Genomic DNA, 19,198 nt, shown 5'->3' with positions numbered 1-19,198 from the left:
TAAAATGTTTAAAATGCTTCAAAATGGGTCATTTGTCTAAGCATTATTTAGATAAAGGAGCTGTTTTGCTTTCTTTCAAACATTGGCCTTCATTGTTGTTTAAAAAAAAAAAGTAGTACAAATACAACTCATTCAAGTGTTTCAAACTGAAATGAAACAAAAGTACTGATCTACATAAACAAATATGAAAAATCTAAATGTAAAATCTGCCAAAAAAAAAGTTTCAGTGAAAGTTTCAGTACTTTGGGTACAAAACCCTTTCGATTTTCCCATCCGCTTTAGTCTTGTCCAGCCACTTTCCACAGACGAAGATGGTGGTCACCCAGTTGGCAGTGTTCGTAATCTCCACGCACTCCAGGTACCAGCCAGGTGTTTGGCTAGTGTTGTCATGCTCAACGTTCACTCTCAGGAGGTCACCCAAGTCCAGCATCTCCAGAATGAAGCGGTCAGTGCGGCCTCTCTCGAAAAGGTTCCTGAACTTCTGCTTCAGCGCCCGCTTCCCGGAGTCTCCGTTGACACCATAGATGGTGATGAAGACGTTGGCATCTGTCCCTGCTCCCTTCACGTCACCGGTGATGACTATGATCTCATATTTGACGGGCACAAGGCTGCGGACTTTACTGGCGAAGCTCTCAATGGACTTGGTGCACTCGAAGGTCATGAACTCGTCTTTCTTTGCAGTGAGAGGGATGCGGGCATCACAGTGGAAAATGTACCTGTAGAGGTGAACGCAAATGGCGAAAACTACCTTCAGATTCCCAGTTCTAGAGTCTGGTGTCCCCCCCCCCCCCCCCTTATTAAATACAGACATCATCAGCTCATACAAAGTGTTCTATGAGTGACCGAGTCCCAGTGGTATAATAAACACAAAGTTTACACACATACTCGAATTACAAGGCCATTAAGGGCCCCAATTCCACCAGGGGCCCCCAAGAGCACCAAGATATTGTAATGAAAATATCTATATTTGAAAAATAACATTGAATAATAAAACGAAATTATATTACACAGGTAAAAGCGATTTACTTAAATTAATTTATTTTCATATTTTATAGGCACACCAGTACTTGGTTAATCTATTCCTGCTGTTGACTGCTGCCACTGTTATGTAATGCAGATAATAGTGGCTACATTACACACACACTGTAGTCAATGGAATGATGAAGCATCTAGTGCTGAGGTGGTGGCGTAGGGGGCCCCAAATGAAAATCTGTTTAGGGTTGGGCTCGGGCTTGGGCTCGGCTTGGGCCGGCCCTGACCAAAACATCTCTTAGATTTTGTAGCAGTGCAAGGCAATGATGCCTGTGTCGAATCTGTGCAATTCAAGAAAACAAAAAATATGACACTAACAAAACTCACAGCTAATGCTAGCCTGGCAGTATTGAAAAGTACCAATACTTACTCCACTACTCCAGTCAGGTACCTAATTCTAACCTCTGTTGGACTACATACAGTTGTACTGGGGTATTCCATGCTGATTGGAAATCCTAGTTGGCCAGTGTCCAGCACAGATTGGCAATTTCCTTTCCTAAACTTGCTTTTACTTGTGACATCTTGAGTATAGTGTTCATTTACATGCTTTCCGACAAACAGAAATGGAGGAGCTATTACATGGACTGCAAGTTCAATACAGTGTCTCTGCTCACACATGAATTAAACCTGAAAAGTAAACAGCATTTTTAATTAAGCATACAACTGTATATATTTTAGATCTATCATCAGGCCTTGTTTTGAAGGAGAATGTTTTTTTTGTTCTTTGCGATAAAGGTATTAAGTTCATATTAATATATTAATAATATTAATAATATTAGCAATAATTAATATATATAAACTATTATTAATTATTATTAACTTTATATTTATCGTTATTATTTTTTATATTTTTATTTGCATTGCACTGTGGGGTGATGTGAGGACAGTGCAAATGAACACCATGCACAAAATCTAATAAAAGTGAAAGCAAGATGGATTTTTAGTTTCATTTGGAGTATACATATTACATATTAATATAATACATATGGAATACGTAATACAACAGATGAAAGCAGAAAGGGAGGAGCTCAGTAAGCTAAATATATATATAATAAAAAATAATAAATATAATTTATATAATTCATGTAATATATAAAACTAGGTGACAAATAAATGCAAAAAAGTGAACAAAACTTTCTGAGCACTGTTTCTGTTTATTTGCTAAATTTACAGTATTATACTTATTAGACTTATTAGACATATTTAGTTTTCTTTCTTTCCAATATGTCTAGTAATTTTGCATTAATATGTGCAAAAATGTGTTCTCTTATTTCCATTTTAAAAATCAATGAATAATGTTTATTGCCCTGAGATGATCAAAATGGTGCTGCAGGGTAAAATGCAATCATTCAGGACATAGAAGAAGGTCTGATAAGAACGAAAGTGGTGTGAACTTACTTGTTCCGCAGTTCTCTTTCTGTCACCGCCACCTCTTGAACATGCCAGTAAGCTTCATTCTTCACTTTCTTTTCTTTTGTGATATGGCCCAGTGATATGCCAACAATGTCTCCCAGAGTTTTGGAGGAAAACTCAAATGAGTCTGTTGCACCTCTAAATGAACGAAAAGAAGACTGAATGATTATATGCATAAAGACTCCTTTTTAAAGACCCCAAAGAATTAAAGCCTCAGATGTTGTTTTTGTGACTGTCACTGAAGCAGTGTGAGGAATGAGGAGCTAGGTGACCTCCTTTTGTCCTTAGGACACTGCTTTGTCATATTTTCCTGATCTAATCGACCCGCATCCCACTTTCTTCTGCACACATTTCTCAACACAGTCCCACAAGCTCTTACTGCTGTTTATATCAGGTGATCCTACTGACCATGACCTCACCTGAACGTCCTCACCCCTCAAACCTTCATAAGTGGCATGGCAGCTTCCGTTCGTATAAAGCATTTTTATTTACAATGTAAATGTACAATGTAAATTTGTATATTTTAGCACATTAACCCCTCATGATCAATATGCTTTATAGAGAGCCCCAAAGAGCAGAGAAAGAAGTAAAAAAACTGAATATAACATATTCAGAATAAATAAAACATTAGTCACTAGATTTTTAATGTCCTCTAGGCTAGTCGGACTCTGTAAGTTCGTACCGCAAGAATCTCTTTTTCTTTGAAGAGTTCTCCATCATAAACTCCTTTGAACGGGCTCTCTTCCCCTCAAGCACTATCCAGACATTCTCCTTCGTCTCTGCGCCGTCAGAGGTGGCTGTTGTAACGTCAATTTCATATTCTGAAAAGAGAGTAAGAAGGAGAATACGGTGCATTCGTGCTTCTATTGCCTAATATGCAAACTTGGCAGTGGACATCGCTCCTGAAAGCACATTGATTAATCCAGTGGTCTTCAACCCTGCTCCTGAAGAGCTACCTTCCCGCAGACTTTGGATCCAACCCCACCTGATTAGCTAATTACCGCCTTCAGAAGTCCATGACTGGCTTAATGGGGTGTGTTTGATGTGGGTTGGAGCTAAAACCAGCAGGATGGTCACTTTCCAGAAGAAGGCTTGAAGAACACTGAAATAAACAGAGCACATGAGATGCAAGCTTAAATTGTGAAGCCTGTCTCTTACTAGTCTTGTCACTGAGGTCCAGGATATCATTGTTGGCACATGCCAGCTCCCGCATTATCTGGCCATCATCCTCGTTTTTGGCTAGCCAGCGGTCACAAGGGAAGCGAAAGGTTTCATTCATGAGGTCATCTTTTACATCAACGCTTTCTAAATGCCAACCAGGAGCAGGACCTGACAGTAACAAAAGAGAAATCCTCATATATATATTTTTAACAGTATAAGAAGGGCTCAACAAAGGTCCACGTCCTACATTTCTTTTTTGTTTTACTTTTGTTAGAAATGCTAGATACCCTCCCCATAGGCCTCATAAATATTGCACCAATTTCAATTAAGTTATCTACTGCTCATTTTATAGAAATGATTTCCTACTTCTATCATTTCTTATATCTTATATCATTAGCAACGCTAAATGTTATTACAATTTAGCATTATATTGTAATATAACATTTATCCATTTGTGTTAATGATTTGATTTTGCTTTGATAAGAAAAAGACCACCAACGGTGAAATAAACATTTGAAGTGTTGATTCTTTTCAATAATTTTGGTTAGTGTGGCGCAACAGATAACACCACTACTTGCCACTGAGCTACAACACCATGTGGGAGACTAGGGTTCCATTCCCGGTCTGGGTGACCGTATGCTGCACTACACCAGTAAGAGTCCTTGGGTAAGACTCCTAACACTAGGCTGGCCCACCCCTGTAATACTAGTAACCCTGTAGGTCGCTCTGGATAAGAGTGTCTGCTAAATGGCGGAAATGTAAATTTATAATTATTACTATAGTTATTATAGTATTTCACTTATAGAATGCTACAATGATAATAATTCTCAGTAATGCATTGATTTCCCTGATTAATTTCAAAATAAGAGTCTAACTATTAAGTAAAAAGTGAGATGAATTTAGGCTAAATTAGGCGAAATTAAGAATGGGGCTGGGGGGAGGGGGTAAATGGCTTCTGTTCCTTCCACAGGTGAAACCACATGCTGTACAAAACATTTAATTTTCCACATCAGCCTTTAAATTCTTCAGAATCTTATACATGCTACGAAAGTTCTGTGTTAGAAGACATCAAAAGGTGAAGACAGATCAGGATCAGGAGTGAATACGTTCCCTTTTTCCGTGCTCACCCTTGTTGTCATGCCACACTCTGACTTTAGAAAGCTCTCCCAGGCTGAGGATGTCGCTAAAGCGGAACACATCCGCCTGGTTGCGCTCAAATTTGTTCCTGTTGCTGCTCTCCTTCAGTGCTAAAGTGCCAGTGTCTCCGTTCTCCCCAAACACAATCAGGAACACGTTAGCATCTGTGCCCGCACCTGCAAACCCACATGTGAAAACAGGTGTTCAAAATATGAACAAAAGTGTATTTACCTTTGTGTGGTTTTATGGTTCTTATAAGAAAAGCATTGAGTGAGTAACCATTTTCTAATTAAATATTAAGTTAACATAAAGCTGCTATTTGCTAAAATTTTTTTTAACATTGTTAAAAGCACATCGTTTGCACACAGTTATACAGGTTTTGCAGAAAAATAAATGTTCTAAAATGATCAGAAATTATGTAAAAGAACTAAATAGCCTACGGTTTAAAACACTGCAGGGTTTTGGGGTTGCTGCACAGTTCTTAAAATTAAATGTCTTTAGGGGGAAATTTAGAATTAGTCATGAAAGAATCAAATTTATAGTTTTCCACTTACCCCAACATTTAATTAATCGACAAAGACATTTCTGCAATTTGAAGTTTGCTTCTTCACTTTAAACTACGAGGCTAATATTGATGAATTATAATACAATTATAAATCCATTTTTATATTAGACTCATTTCTATTACTTTAATATACATAATGACTGTTTGCAGTCTAGTCTCTATTGTATTAGAATTTAATGCAATTAACATTAAACACTTCCCACAGTTTAAATGACAAAATTTAATATTAAGATTTAAAATCTACAACTTTTATCTGTGGTAACTGACATTACGTTCTGGCAAATGGTCAAAGAAAACATTCTCATTTATTATAAGATTATAAAAACATAGGTGTGCCCAAACCTTTGACAGACAGTGCATATGTATGAAGATTTTATCTGATAAGACACAACTATTATTTACATTGTGTTTGAATGGTGGATTCCATTGTCTCATTTCATTTCAATATTACTCGGCCTATAACAGAAGTAACAAACAAAGCATATGTAAAAAGGTATTGTGTATTTCACCTACCAGAGATGTCACTGGTTTTAACCTGAATGACGTAGGTGGTTTTCTCCACCATCTCCTCATCGTCCACCACTGCGGGGAGCTCACACACCTTTGTCCTTCTGGGTCCTTTCGTTTTGGACAGCCAGTTCTCATAGGTGAAAACTGACACTTCTTCTGTACTCAGGTTTCGCATGATAATCTAGGTCATGTAACAGGACAAGAAGACACTGACAACAAGGCAACACAAACACCGTTTATCATCACCCATCATCAACCAGATTAGTGTCTCCAGCTGTAACTCAACTTCTGTCAGTTAAAATCAAATGAAACTCTACTGGCTTCAGTGTAGCTGGCAAGCGAAATGTGAATGGAGGGCCAAAACGAATGACAGTTAGATGTTTCTAGCTAACCTTGTCAAGAAACCAATCGGGTCGACTTCCTGTCCCATCAACACGAACTCTTAACTTTTTAAGAGGAGCGATGTCATCTATCTCCAAGTTAAATGTGTCCTGCTGATCTCTCTCGAACCTAGGACAAACTACAATGAGTGAAAGGCAGATGGAACTTCTCAAATATGTACTGTAATATGTATATATATTTATTAATTTTTATTCATTTTATTATTTATACAATACTACAATTGTTTTTTCTATAATTAACCATATTTGTAAGAGTCTGTCACTACAGTTCAAAATATATCTAGTAGACAACCAGGGTGTATTAATATTATATCATGGTGATGGCACAAAAGAACTGAAGTCATCCGTGAACATAATATAAGCCGTCTTATATTAGGCTGATGCCGATCACTATACTTACACATACTAACATATCTAGGATAATTCAAAATCCAGCATTTTTCTTATCATCTGATAATTTAAGATGGTCTCAAACTGGTGCTTTTATAGATAACTTATAGTTTCTTTAATGGCTGCATTGAAAGCAGTGCAGTTTGTTGTGCTCTGGGGCGAGGTGACAGGATGGATGCTGGGATGAATGTATATTGCTTTTAAATTAATCAACTACAACTTATTCATTTATAACATTTTACATGTATTAACAATAACCGTTCTAACCAAAGCCTCTGATGAATGTTTGTTATGGGCACAATTGTGTTTAACAAATGTAATATAATGTAAAACATTATATATATATATGTTTATGTTGCCTTTCTCATATATAATCATAGAGGTGTCCACAATTTGCCATGTGGGTTAGTAATATAGCTAACTATGAGTGAGCAGATATTTTGATCTTGACCAAAATATCTGGCTTTAACCATAACAATAGTAGGCAGTTTTTTACTGAGTAAGTAAAAGTGTTTAGTACATCGACAATAATGTCCATTGGTTCCAGACTTCAGGCAGCATTCACTGCGAAAGAGTATTAAAACCTTATATTATTTACACTTACTTTTGTCCAATTACTTTTGAGTCTATGACAATAGAGGGAATTGATTGCAATTCCAATTTGTTTTTGTTAAACTGCTTGAATTTGGTTTTGGATCATGCATATAAACAATGAGTATGCTAAATATTTGTAAGCTACTAACTAGAGTTCATAAATGAAGCACCTGTCCCCATTCTTTGGTAGCAGGATCTCCTCTGTAGTTCCATTGGCCCCAAACACAGTTATGAATATATTAGTGTCTGTCCCAGCGTACTGAGTGTCTCCCGTAACCACAGTAATCTCATAGATGACCTAAAGACAGAGGTTCAAAATATCTGAATTTGTAGGCATATCTAGGGCATAAAACAAGCTAATAAAAAAAAGGTCTGATCTGAAAACAGTACATCTCTGACAAAAGTACATCTCAGTCATTGATACATATAACATTTTTATCATAAAAAGACAGTGACATTTTAAAGTTCTGAAGAATTCATACTAACCTTCTGAATGATACTGATTGTGGTGGCATCAAGTATGTTGAACACTCTTGCTGTGAGACCATCTCCCCTATCTTTGGCAAGCCAGCACTTGCATTGAAATATGTACTTAATGCCTTTGGTAGGCACTGCCACAGAAATCTCATCTACCAACCAGCAGCTTTCTGGAGTGGCTCCATTGTGGCCTAACTGCAGGACAAAATTTTATGTAAAAATATCCAAAAATCTTTCAGTTACAATTGAATTGAGCTTTGCTGACTAATCAATGAAAATGTAATAACAATGAAAGTATTCCCTGCATCAAAAGAGCCATCAGTGGTACACTGGCCTTACCTCCACTCTCTTAATTTCTCCCACGTCCAAACCATAGCATTCAAAGTTCTCCATACTTTCAGCAGCAAAGCACTTCTTTCCTTCAGGAAAGTCGAGCCAGAGCCGCTCCGTTTCCAGATCGCCCGGACCCATTATGATCACATAGACACGACTGGTGGTACTGGCATCACGATCTGCCCCCGTTGATACTGTGAAGTGGTATGGGATCACTGTCAAAAACAATATTTTCACACTGTTAATAAAAGCAGATCTCCAGTGACACAATGGATGCTCATTAAGAAGTATTTGTTATATAGCTGATTTTCAACAGGGGTCTCTTTAAAACTAGGCTTAGACTTAGGGTTCAGGTTAAGGTTAGTAATAGATTTAGAGTTTGTAAAAAATTTAAATGTCAAAAAGCTGAATGTAGTGGATATTTAGAATGCAAATTTAAGACATATACAAACCGTTTAGTATGGACCATCAGAATAGAGAGCTACTAAATATTGCTAAGTTATTGTTCAGTTCATCATACCCTCTAATCTCAATCTCCCTGGGGTGGTATATCAGCTCCACTTACCATATAGGAGCACTTTGTAGTTCTATATTTACAAACTTCCATCGGTTTCTCTGCATACTTTATTAGCCTCCTATCACCCTCTTCTACAATGGTCAGGACCCCACATGACCACCACAGAGCAGGTATTATTTGTGTGGTGGGTTGTTCTCAGCACCGCAGTGACACTGACATGGTTGTGATGTGTTAGTGTGTGTTGCGCTGGTACGAGTGGATCAGACACAGCAGTGCTGCTGGTGTTTTTAAAAACCGCAGCATCATTGCAGGACTAAGAACAGTCCACCAACCTGTCCAGCATCCTGTGACCACTGATTAAGGACTAGAGGATGACCATCACAAACTGTGCAGCAGGTGAGGTTCTGTCTCTGACTTGTATATGTAATACAAGGTGGACCTAGATAAAAGTGTCTGAAAGAGTGACAGTGAGTGTTTGTCAGTGTCACTGCAGTGCTGAGAATGACCCGCCACCTAAATTATACCCATGTTCTATGTTGGTCCTGTTGGATCCTGACCACTGAGGAACAGGGTAACAGGGGAACTTAACAGGGGAGCTTAACAAAGCATGCAGGGGAACAGGAGTGGTCATAATATTCTGATATGATCAGATGACGAAGCAACGCTTACCTGGCCCCTCCTCTACAGCAACTGCTTTTTTCTTCTTTTTCTTTTTGTTCATATTGCTATCCAGACTCGATTTGGAGTTTTGCATGTTTTTCTTGGAGTTTTGGGGATTCCTTTCACCTTCATATCCCTGGCAACATGGTACAGACCTCAGGTAAATGATCAAGGGCAACAAAGGTCAGTAACTCTACGTCTATACAGTCAATTCAAAGGGAGTGCAAAATGTATGTAGAGGAACTGAGTGCAACCTCACCTTGACGAAAAATGTTCTGTCGATCCGTTTATCTTCTTTCTTTTTCGAAAGCCACCTCTCACATAAGAACATGTAGACCTCCTCTGTGTCCACATCCACAATTTCTACCTGGTCCAAGTACCAATCTGCACCTACCATAGAATTATCATGGCGCACTTTGATTTTAAAGATCTGACCCAGGTCCACAGCTTCGATGCTGAACTTATCAACCTACAATGAAAAGTTGACATTCAGTGACAAACTGACGTGCAATAACTGAGTTAACGAATAAACATTTTATAACATACAGTGCTCAAAAGATGTCTGGGGACAATCTGAATAAAAAAATGTGCTGAAAAGATTATTTGTTGATTTTATTGGATTGAAATGTGCACACAGTTTTACATGAGTAAAACTATATTACAAAACAAGAAGCTTTGAAAACTGATGTATATTCATGGGACATTATGTGACCATCTGAGTAAATTCAATGCATTACATTCTCATGAGGATTTTGGGAGAATGTTGAGGATCACTAAAATCAAGTACGTTACATTGCTCTAAGAATATATTTTATTATAGTTTATAGTACAAGACGTACTGCTCCTCTCTCAAACTTGTTTTTGCTGCTCTCCGATTTGCTGAGTTTGCGTTCTCCTGTGTCACCAAGATCTCCGTAGATGGTTAGGAACACGTTGGCATCCGTACCTGCTCCATACATGTCACCTGTTCTCACAGATACTTTGTAAGTGTGAGCTGGAGAATTGCAGAACAAAGGAAACTGCTCTCAGAAAAAGACACATTGGTAACTGTTCCTTAATAATTACTAGATCTAAACACAACTACCTGCCTAATTGTGTTTTATTTAACATGATATAAAGCTAGTTGTTGTCAAAAACGTGTGTGTGTGTGGGTGTGTATGTCTTTAACAGTCTGTTAGAAAAGCAGAACCTACTCTCCAGTGCATCATCCACCTCTGTCTCCGTGGTCCTCAGAGTTCCATCTCTTAAGAGCTTTTCTGTGATGATGTCTGAAGGTACCAGCTCTCTCACTGTTTCACCGTCGTCCTCAGACTTAGCCAGCCATCGCTCACATGGAAAGATGGTAGTCTCTGAGCCCTAAAAAGGAATGCAATCTTCAGAGAATCTTCTAACCTTAAATGTCAGGTAATGTATTGTATAGTATATATATAGTATCACTGTTGGGATAAAACTCTGAGGTGGAGAATTGGGGATTCAAATGTATAACTGTATAGACAACTGTGTGGCTGAAATTCAATAATTTTATAGTTAATAAAATTAAGCAAAAAAACAAAACAAAAAAAAAACACAAGTTACCTTTCCTTTCCTTAAAAGCCTTCTGATTTCCACTCTGTCTAGATGCCATCCAGGGTTTGTGCCGCTGTTGTCATGTCCAATGCGAATCTTCTCACTGATGTCACCTATATCTTCCAGCTACATGTTTGCAGTGTATTATTTTGTTGGAGTCAGAAATACATTCACCTGATCACATTTTCCACAATGCATTATTGTAGACCATAACTGATAGACAGAAGACCTTTGCTGAGGTAGACTTTCACAGAAGACATTCATTAAAAACATTCCAAAATGTGGAAGCATTGAATGTACTCCACTGACCTCAACAATAAACATGTCCTCTGCTCTCCTCTCAAAGTACATGCGCCTTTCTCTCTTATTCACACAAAGATACTTCTGCTGAGTGCAAATTCCATTCTGTCCATAGAGAACAATAAAGACATCTGCGTCCGTCCCTGCTCCAAAGACATCGCTTGTGAAGACCGTTATCTCATAAGGCACAACTGTAGAGGGAAAAGAAGGACACTGTTTATCAGCACTTTATAATAATGTTTGGGCACCCCTGGTTTCCCCAAGGAGTGGACAATGAACTGATCTCCAAACTGCATAAAGTTAAAAATAAAACATTCTTTTCAACATTTTAAGCAGGATAGAAAGAGTGACAAAAGAAAGGAGCATCATGCAAATTTAAGAGATTTAAGCTTTTAAATAACTTTTACCAAGGTCTGAGACCTTAATTAGCTTGTTATAGCTATGGCTTGTTCACAGTCTTCGTGCCCAGGTGATGCAAATTCCAAAGCTTTATAAATACTCTCACTCCTCAAACCTTGTCCCAACAATCAGCAGCCAAATGCTCCTCTAAGCAGCTGCCTAGCACTCGGGACATTAAAATAATCAACGCTAACAAAGCAGGAGTAGGATATCAGAAAATAACAAAGTGTCTTCAAGTAGCTGTTTTCTCAGTTCATAATATAATTAAGAAATTGCAGTTCACAGGAACAGTGGAGGTCAATCGGGATCTGTGTGACCAAAAAAACGTTTGTTTGCAAAAAAACGATTGCTAGAAAGGCAATTTAAAAACCCTGTTTGACTGCAAACGTTTTAGGATGATTTAGCAAATTCTGAAGTAGTGCTGATGATCTCTCCTGCACAGTGGCACATGCACAAATATGATATTCACAGATATTTCTGTGCCTTTACCACAAAATTCAGGATCTTTTATACAAGCTTGACTCATTTTGGAAACAAGTCCTTTGGACTGATGATGTTAAAATGTAACTTTTTGGCCACAATTTAAAAAAGGCATGTTTGGAGAAAAAAGTTCCATGACATTTCATGATAACATAAGCATAAATTCTGGCAGTAAACATCACAGCATCTGTTAACAAAATAATAATAGCTAAAAATCAAAACAGAATGGCTTCTACAGCAGGAAAACACAGTCCTTTGGCCTAAACATCATTAAAAATCTTTGTACAGTGCTGAAAAGAGCAGTGCATGCATAGCAGTCCAAGCATCACACAGAACTAGAAACCCTCTGCAAGGAAGAATGGGTGAAAATCCCTCAAACAAGAGCTGAACTCCTAGCCACTACTTAATACTTGCTACTAAGTACTGACCATGGAGGGTGCCCATGGTCAGTACTTAGCCCTTGCTTTGGGCCCTTTCCTTTTTTGTTATTTTATAAGATGGAAATAAAAAAGTAACCTTGCTTAAAATATTCAAGAAATGTGTCATCTTCAATTTTATACCTTTTGGAAAACAGGTCATTCCTTACTTGCTTAGCTATTCACAGTAAAAGATATTTTGTCCAGGGAAAATGGAACTTCTAGAAACTGAGCAGGACCTAGTAGACCATCAAAACTTCCCTCATCAGAAACAGAACAGCACTTAAAGCTTTTATCTTTCAGAAATCAGAGAAAATCAAGCTCCAGCTTCTGATCTGAAAAACACTGATTGAGGGTTTTGCATTTATATTCAAAATTGTCTGTGACCTTTGTACAGTATTTCAGGTGATCCTGATTTTCCTGCACCACTTCTAATTAGACTAACAATCTAATAAGTGTCTTAAGAAACCTCAGGTGAGGACAACTCAGCAGGTAGGAACATCACCAGACATGAGGGCAGTGCAGAAGGGGCAGTCACACTGGGGTCATGTAGGTAAACAGCTACCTTTTTCCTTACTTTTTTTTACTGGTTGTTGAATATACAATTTAAGATGGATTGTTTCTTACATGGAGTGTAAACCTCAGTCTGCAGTTCAGCTGGGTACAAGTCTCTTACTATTGCTCCATCATCTTCTCTCTTATCCAGCCAACGCCCACATGGGAAACAGAGTTTCTGACCTTGGGAAGGTGCATTAATCTCCACCCAGTCCAAGAACCAACCAGATGACCCCCCTGCATGGGAAGCAAGAGTGACTGTCAGTGTCATATTTACTCAATTATATTAAGCTTCGGTCTCAAGACTGCAATAATCAGGATCGATTATAGCATTGTTTGAATGTTTTGGGTCACTGGTCATGTTATACTTGTTAACATGTACATTTAAATATTACAGTTTAATATTTTGAGAACAACAAGAACAAATTAATAATAATAAACAATTAAAAAATAGATTTTTGTTCTGAAACTGGAAGACCACGGAAGACAGCTAAAGTAGATGAAGGCAGAATTCTGTCTTTGTTGGCCCTACATCACACCTAGTCAAGTTAAGATCACTCTAAAGGACGTAGGAATATACTCGCCAAAGCCTACCATCAAGAGACGATTTCATGAATATAATTATTAATATTTAGTTCAAGATGTGAAGCACTGGTCACACTGAAGAACAGTAAGACTTGATTAGGCTGATACAACACATTTAAAGAAAGCAGCCTAGTTCTGAAACAAGAGTCTTTGAATAGACTAAACCAAGATTAACTGGTTCCACATCATCTGCCAAACATGGTGGAGGCACTGTTATGGCATGGACAGGCCGTCAATGGAAGAAAACTAACGACAGAAAGACAAAAAATGAACAACAACTGAAGGAGGCTGCAGTAAAGGCCTGGTAAAGCATCTCAAGGGCGGAAACCCAGCATTTCAATTATTGAAGCAACACTTAAATGTTTGTAAATCAGGCTCGGCTGGTGAGAGGGCAGCAGCCTCGGTCAACCCAGTATGACTGATGTTCTGTAACTTGAGCATTGACACGAACATGCCTGACGCCGTTCAAGAGGGCTGGGATTGTGCGTGTGTGTGGACTTTTGCTATTCAAGCCTCTCTGGCTTCATGGAGCTCAGTTGTTTTGTTCGTGGAAGGCGTGAAAATCTACACTTCAATTACATATTGATTACTTCATTTAAGATCCACTGAGGTGGTGTGCAGAGGCAAAGTGACAAAAAGTGTGTCGTTGTCCAAATACTTATAAACCTGACTGCATTTCACAGAAAACACTGATTTTGATTATTTAAATGGTGATTCAAAACTTTCTCAAATTGTGATCAATTGTGCACACTGGAAAAGACTTCCAACCACTGCTACATGATACACATAGAGACTCTTTGTAGCAGTAAATGTACCTGTCTGTAGTACACCTAGATTTGAGTGATAACTGAGCGATTTGCTTCCTTTCTCTGCAGCTTCAAAGCCTCTAAATGGACCCTTTAAGAGCTCCATCGACAACTAATCAAACATGAATAGCGGGACAGAGTTCCTGTAAGGTTGCCAGGCAACTTGATACCAGACAGGTTGTCTTTACTAGCAGCTTTTAGAAGCAGCCGACTGCATCCTGTCAGCACAAAGGCTTGTTCAGTTGTCCCTGTCACAGTGGCTCGTTCATTTCACCTTCGCTTTTACAAAATTGTGGCTGAATTGAACTGGTTCTTTTTACTTTTCGAGTTCAATGCTCCCAAGGCTCACCTCTGCCGTCGTGTCCAATTCTGAGCTTCTGAAGTTCTCCCAGATCAACGGCTTCCACAGTGAACTCGTCAATCATTCCTTGCTCAAACTTATTCTTATGAGACTTACAGGCCTTCAGGTTAATAATTCCTATAAGATTTACAAAAGAATAAAGAGTAGGCAATGTGTCAAGAAAGCAGAATTTTAAACCATAGAGCACTTTGTCTTACTTCAAATAGCTGCACTGATATACTGTATGACTTTTAACCTGTGTCATCATACTCTCCATAAAGAATTGCAAAAACATTGGCATCGGTTCCAGCATATTTCTTTTCGCCGGTCTTGATCCTCAGTGTGTATGTTGTTGACATGGCTGCAAAAAAGTGATAATGTACATTTGAGAGACACCTTCCCTTGGCAACATACACTGATTAGCCATAACATAAGCACCACCTGCCTAATATTGAGTATGTCCCCTTTGTGGCCCCACTACAGATCTACTGATTAGCAGCAGAACCTTTAAGCAGCAGATTCTGTAAATTGTAAATAGGAACTCCATGGATCACATCAATAAGCCTAAGGTGCCTATGACCCTGTCGCCCGATCACCGGATGGCCATTGGAGATGCTCTGACGTAGTCGTCTAGCCATCACAATTTGGTCATTTCAAAGTGGTTCAGATTCTGATGCTTGCTTATTTTTCCTGCTTTTAACAACATATCACCTTCAAGAACTGACCTTGCTGCCTAATATATCCCCACCCCTTGAAAGATGCCACTGTAGTTTTTGACTTCACCTGCCAGTGGTGCTAATGTTATGGCTGATCAGTGTGTATAGTACACTATATAAGGATAGTTATCCTTAATGGTGAAAGCATGATGTTAAAGTGCCTCCAGTGATCATCCTCACCTTTCTGCTCAAGCCCTAGAGTAGCTCCTGAGCCTTCCTCATCTTCATCCTTCTTCATGAAGGCCTCATCCACAGGCACCAGCTCTCTGGCAATCTGCCCATCGTCTTCATCTACAGCCAGCCAGCGGTTGCATGGAAAGTAATACCTGTTGGGATCCAATTGGAACATCTAAGAATACTATCTGCTATAGTAGTTTGAGTACTACCTGATGTACACATTGAGGTGTTGTCCCTGCTCTAACACACTCATGGAAACAGTAAATGTGCAGACCAGCGGACAGGATCAGGATTCAGAACCTCTGCTCTATTGTATTATCTATGATAGCATAATTTTTACTTTCACTCACGTGACGTCTTCATTAGTGTCAACAATCTCCACTCTGTCCAGGTACCAGGCCGAGTTGGTTCGGCTGTTACTGTGACGAATCCTTAGCTTTTTCAAAGACCCCAGATCAGCCGCTGATATGGAGAACACGTCTTCCTGGGTTGATGTAATTACAGTATCATTTTGATTAATTAATTTTGATTGATTCGTAAAAAACTATTTGGTTAAGGAACAAATAATAAAAAAATAAAACTATATTAAACAATGCATAGTAGATAAACAAGGCGGTCTGTTAAAAGACATGTTAAACACTATTGACCAGTTTCCTAGACAGGGATCAGGGAGCATGGTGGTCTGAATGGTGATTCTCCAAAGTAAAATTGAATTAATAAAATGTGAGGCCTTTAATATGACAAGTGATTCATGGAGTCCATGACCATTGACAGGACAAGGTAGTCCAGATCTAGGTCTAATCCCTGTCTGGGAAACCAACCCTAGGTGTTCAAAAATGCCTAGACCGTACCATTCAAACATGAGGAATCACTTGTCAAATTAAAGGGCTCACATTTTATTCAAATGTTTGGAATCACTTGTAAAAGGCTTACTGGTTTAATAAAGTTTAATGAACTTTTACATGACTGATTTCCAGTCTCTCTTTATTCCTTTATTTATTTAAGCTATTACAGGAGCATTATATCGTACAGTAAAGGTGTGCGTTGTATATCTATGAAATGTACAATCCCTTTTGAAATGTACAAGCCCCTGAGTGAAAAAGTGAATAATCATTTTCTTACCATTGCTGGTTATAACACCCTATGGCAATCAAGCAAAGCTTTCTGTAATTGGTAATTATTGTCTCACAACACCGTATTCAAATGTGCAGGAAAGGAAGTAGAGTTTGTTGCCATCTGCCTGCCTTAAAAATTCAGAACAGACTGGTTGTCTGATTGGACGTGCAGAACCGACCTGATTCAGAGGGCTATGCTGAATGTGTGACATGAATTATAGATTAGCTCACATTAACAGATGAGTAAGAGAATACCAGAACATCTACTTTGAATAACAGGAGGGACTCGATCAGGTTCCCCGGTTTCTTCCTGTTGGTTAGAGGTCAGTCTCATAGCAGTGGCACCTCATCTCGTTGTCAGCGGTAGCTTACATTAAGGGCATCATGTAATGCGAGTCTCACTTACCTGGCCTCGTTCAAATTTATTGACGTTGTTGGATTTCTTCAGGGGGCGCTCTCCAGTGTCACCTCTCTCGCCATAGATGTTGATGTAAACATTGGAATCGGTCCCAACACCCATCATGTCCCCCGTGAAGACACTCACTTCGTATGTGACCTCTTTGAATAGCAATTATTGCAAAAATAAAGAAATAACTATCTTTCTTTCACAAGCAGACTGGACTGTTCCATTAAAGGTTTCTTAGTGGTTTAGCATGACACACTTGAAAAGGGTAGAAAGGAGCTAGTTAGAGTTTTGTGCTTTATACAATGCTGCCACAACCAATGGGTGGGTCAACTTTTGAAATTTTGATTCCATTGATACATAATACATGGATAAAACCTCACTATTTCACCATCAATTTAGGGATAGTTACAGACAAAGGAGAACTAAATTTAAACCTCTTGAGTTGTGCGCGAGGGTTTAATGAGCAAACGTGTTGATTTGGGCTATTGAGGGATTATAGGAGCATACATATAAAAATGGTTATAGTTAAAAAATGTTTTGTGCATCTCAAATCCAAAGTATTACAATTATGTGACGTGATCAAATACGTGATCCATAGGCACACTGTACTTTTAGTAAAGTAGAAAGCTAAAAATACAGTATTTAACATTAATGTTTGTAGCAAATAGCCGATATGTAGTCCTACTTTGAAACAGGCGGAGGTTTTGTTCACATATCAGTGTATCATGACATATGCATTGTCAACAATGTGCAGCCATTACCATCAGAAAAGTATAAATAAGCCTTGTGTACAGAGCTAGCTTAGTTAGGTGCTTGCTAATTTAACTAGCTAGCATGCTCATGCTGGGGGGAGTATTTCTGTTGGTTGGCTAGTATAACATAGTTTATAAATATGTAACAATTCTAAACACTTTAAAATGGAAAGGGTGGGAAATGCAATTAATATATGTCTGTACAAGCAAATAAAGGCCTTGAATGCATTTCTTTACCTTCTAGCTCCTCATTGTCTTCAGGTAGAAGCTCAACAACCAGCTCCCCATCCTCCTCATCTTCAGCTAGCCAGCGATCGCAAGGGAAGGAAAGCGTCTTCACCACCTCCTGCATCACCTCTTCGCCTTCCTCGTCCTCGTCCTCCTCCTTCTTTTTCTTCTTTTTGTTTTTCTTTTTGTCCTCTTTCTTCTCTTTCTTCACCATGGCCATGACCAGGTACTTTATGTCTACCTTCTCCAAATACCATCCAGCACCAATCCCTGTTCCATCGTGACCAATGCGGACCTTGAAGATGTTTCCCACGTCTTTAGCCTCTACCTGTTCCAGAGAAAGGGGCAAAAGGTGTCTCATGGTTTGTGTTCTAGACTTGAAAGTTATTTTATAGTGATATTAATCATGTAGACCAAGAAGGTTCTAGTTCTTTTTGCAGACAGGGGACCCTTCTTGTGTGAACAGAATTCTACAAATGTAGGTGTTTGCTCATTTGTTGTTGTATTTATCTTATTCTTAATATATAATATAATTAATATATAATCAACACTTGCTCGACAAAGTTTTCAAGTTGTTTGGCCACAGTGACTGAAGGTATGTTTTGACATGTGCACCGGATTCTTAAAGAATCGACAGGTGAAACGAAACACATGAATTTTCTTTATCTACAGTGCCATCTCTCAGTGGGTGGGATACATTAAGCAGCAAGTGAACAGTTAATTCTTGAAGTCAATGTGTTAAAAGCAAGAAAGGTGGTCATGGGCACCTAAGGCTCATTAAAGGCCCCTTCTCACAATTTAGTGGACTTAAGTATCTGCTGCTAAAGTTGTGGTGCCAGATACTATGGGACACATTCCACAGTCCATGCCTCGAATGTTGTGGGGTTACAAGGAGGGCCTACTCAGTATTAGGCAGGCGTTGCTAATGTTTTTCTTCCTCAGAAAAAGAACAGTTTAGTGAAATAATTTAAAAAAAAAGCCTAATATTAAAAGAAAAGAAATTTCTCTTTCATATATTACATATATAAATAGTACAAACACAGAGGAGATGTGGACATACTAATTGTTGAATCTGTAGTATTTAAATGTTAATTATTGTTCATTTAAATGTCTTTAATGTGGCACTTGTGAATGTGTGCTCATGGACATCTGGCTTCAGCAGACGTC

The 19,198-nt window shown here is 38.6% G+C and overlaps 1 protein-coding gene across 1 annotated transcript in view; it reads right to left on the bottom strand.

Moving 5' to 3' along the window:
- Positions 1-95: 95 nt before the first annotated feature.
- loxhd1b (lipoxygenase homology PLAT domains 1b) overlaps positions 96-19,198 on the bottom strand; it is a 32,035-nt gene continuing 12,932 nt past the window's right edge. Inside the window, exons 19-41 of the mRNA XM_072682608.1 lie at positions 18,041-18,359; positions 17,052-17,203; positions 15,881-16,014; positions 15,534-15,679; positions 14,894-14,998; positions 14,647-14,775; positions 12,979-13,143; positions 11,066-11,247; positions 10,766-10,882; positions 10,384-10,546; positions 10,030-10,184; positions 9,450-9,659; positions 9,200-9,326; positions 8,020-8,228; positions 7,690-7,875; positions 7,374-7,501; positions 6,211-6,328; positions 5,822-5,999; positions 4,734-4,919; positions 3,604-3,774; positions 3,128-3,266; positions 2,431-2,583; positions 96-716 (exon numbers count right to left, since the gene is read on the bottom strand). Coding sequence (XP_072538709.1) covers positions 236-716; positions 2,431-2,583; positions 3,128-3,266; positions 3,604-3,774; positions 4,734-4,919; positions 5,822-5,999; positions 6,211-6,328; positions 7,374-7,501; positions 7,690-7,875; positions 8,020-8,228; positions 9,200-9,326; positions 9,450-9,659; positions 10,030-10,184; positions 10,384-10,546; positions 10,766-10,882; positions 11,066-11,247; positions 12,979-13,143; positions 14,647-14,775; positions 14,894-14,998; positions 15,534-15,679; positions 15,881-16,014; positions 17,052-17,203; positions 18,041-18,359 — 4,053 coding nt within the window. The 3' untranslated portion in view covers positions 96-235. The remainder of the gene's footprint in view (positions 717-2,430; positions 2,584-3,127; positions 3,267-3,603; positions 3,775-4,733; positions 4,920-5,821; positions 6,000-6,210; positions 6,329-7,373; positions 7,502-7,689; positions 7,876-8,019; positions 8,229-9,199; positions 9,327-9,449; positions 9,660-10,029; positions 10,185-10,383; positions 10,547-10,765; positions 10,883-11,065; positions 11,248-12,978; positions 13,144-14,646; positions 14,776-14,893; positions 14,999-15,533; positions 15,680-15,880; positions 16,015-17,051; positions 17,204-18,040; positions 18,360-19,198) is intronic.

This window comes from Salminus brasiliensis, chromosome 6, assembly GCF_030463535.1.
Source record: "Salminus brasiliensis chromosome 6, fSalBra1.hap2, whole genome shotgun sequence".
Taxonomy (NCBI): domain Eukaryota; kingdom Metazoa; phylum Chordata; class Actinopteri; order Characiformes; family Bryconidae; genus Salminus; species Salminus brasiliensis.
Note: the sequence above shows the minus strand (reverse complement) of the source record. Positions and strands in the feature narration are given on the sequence as shown.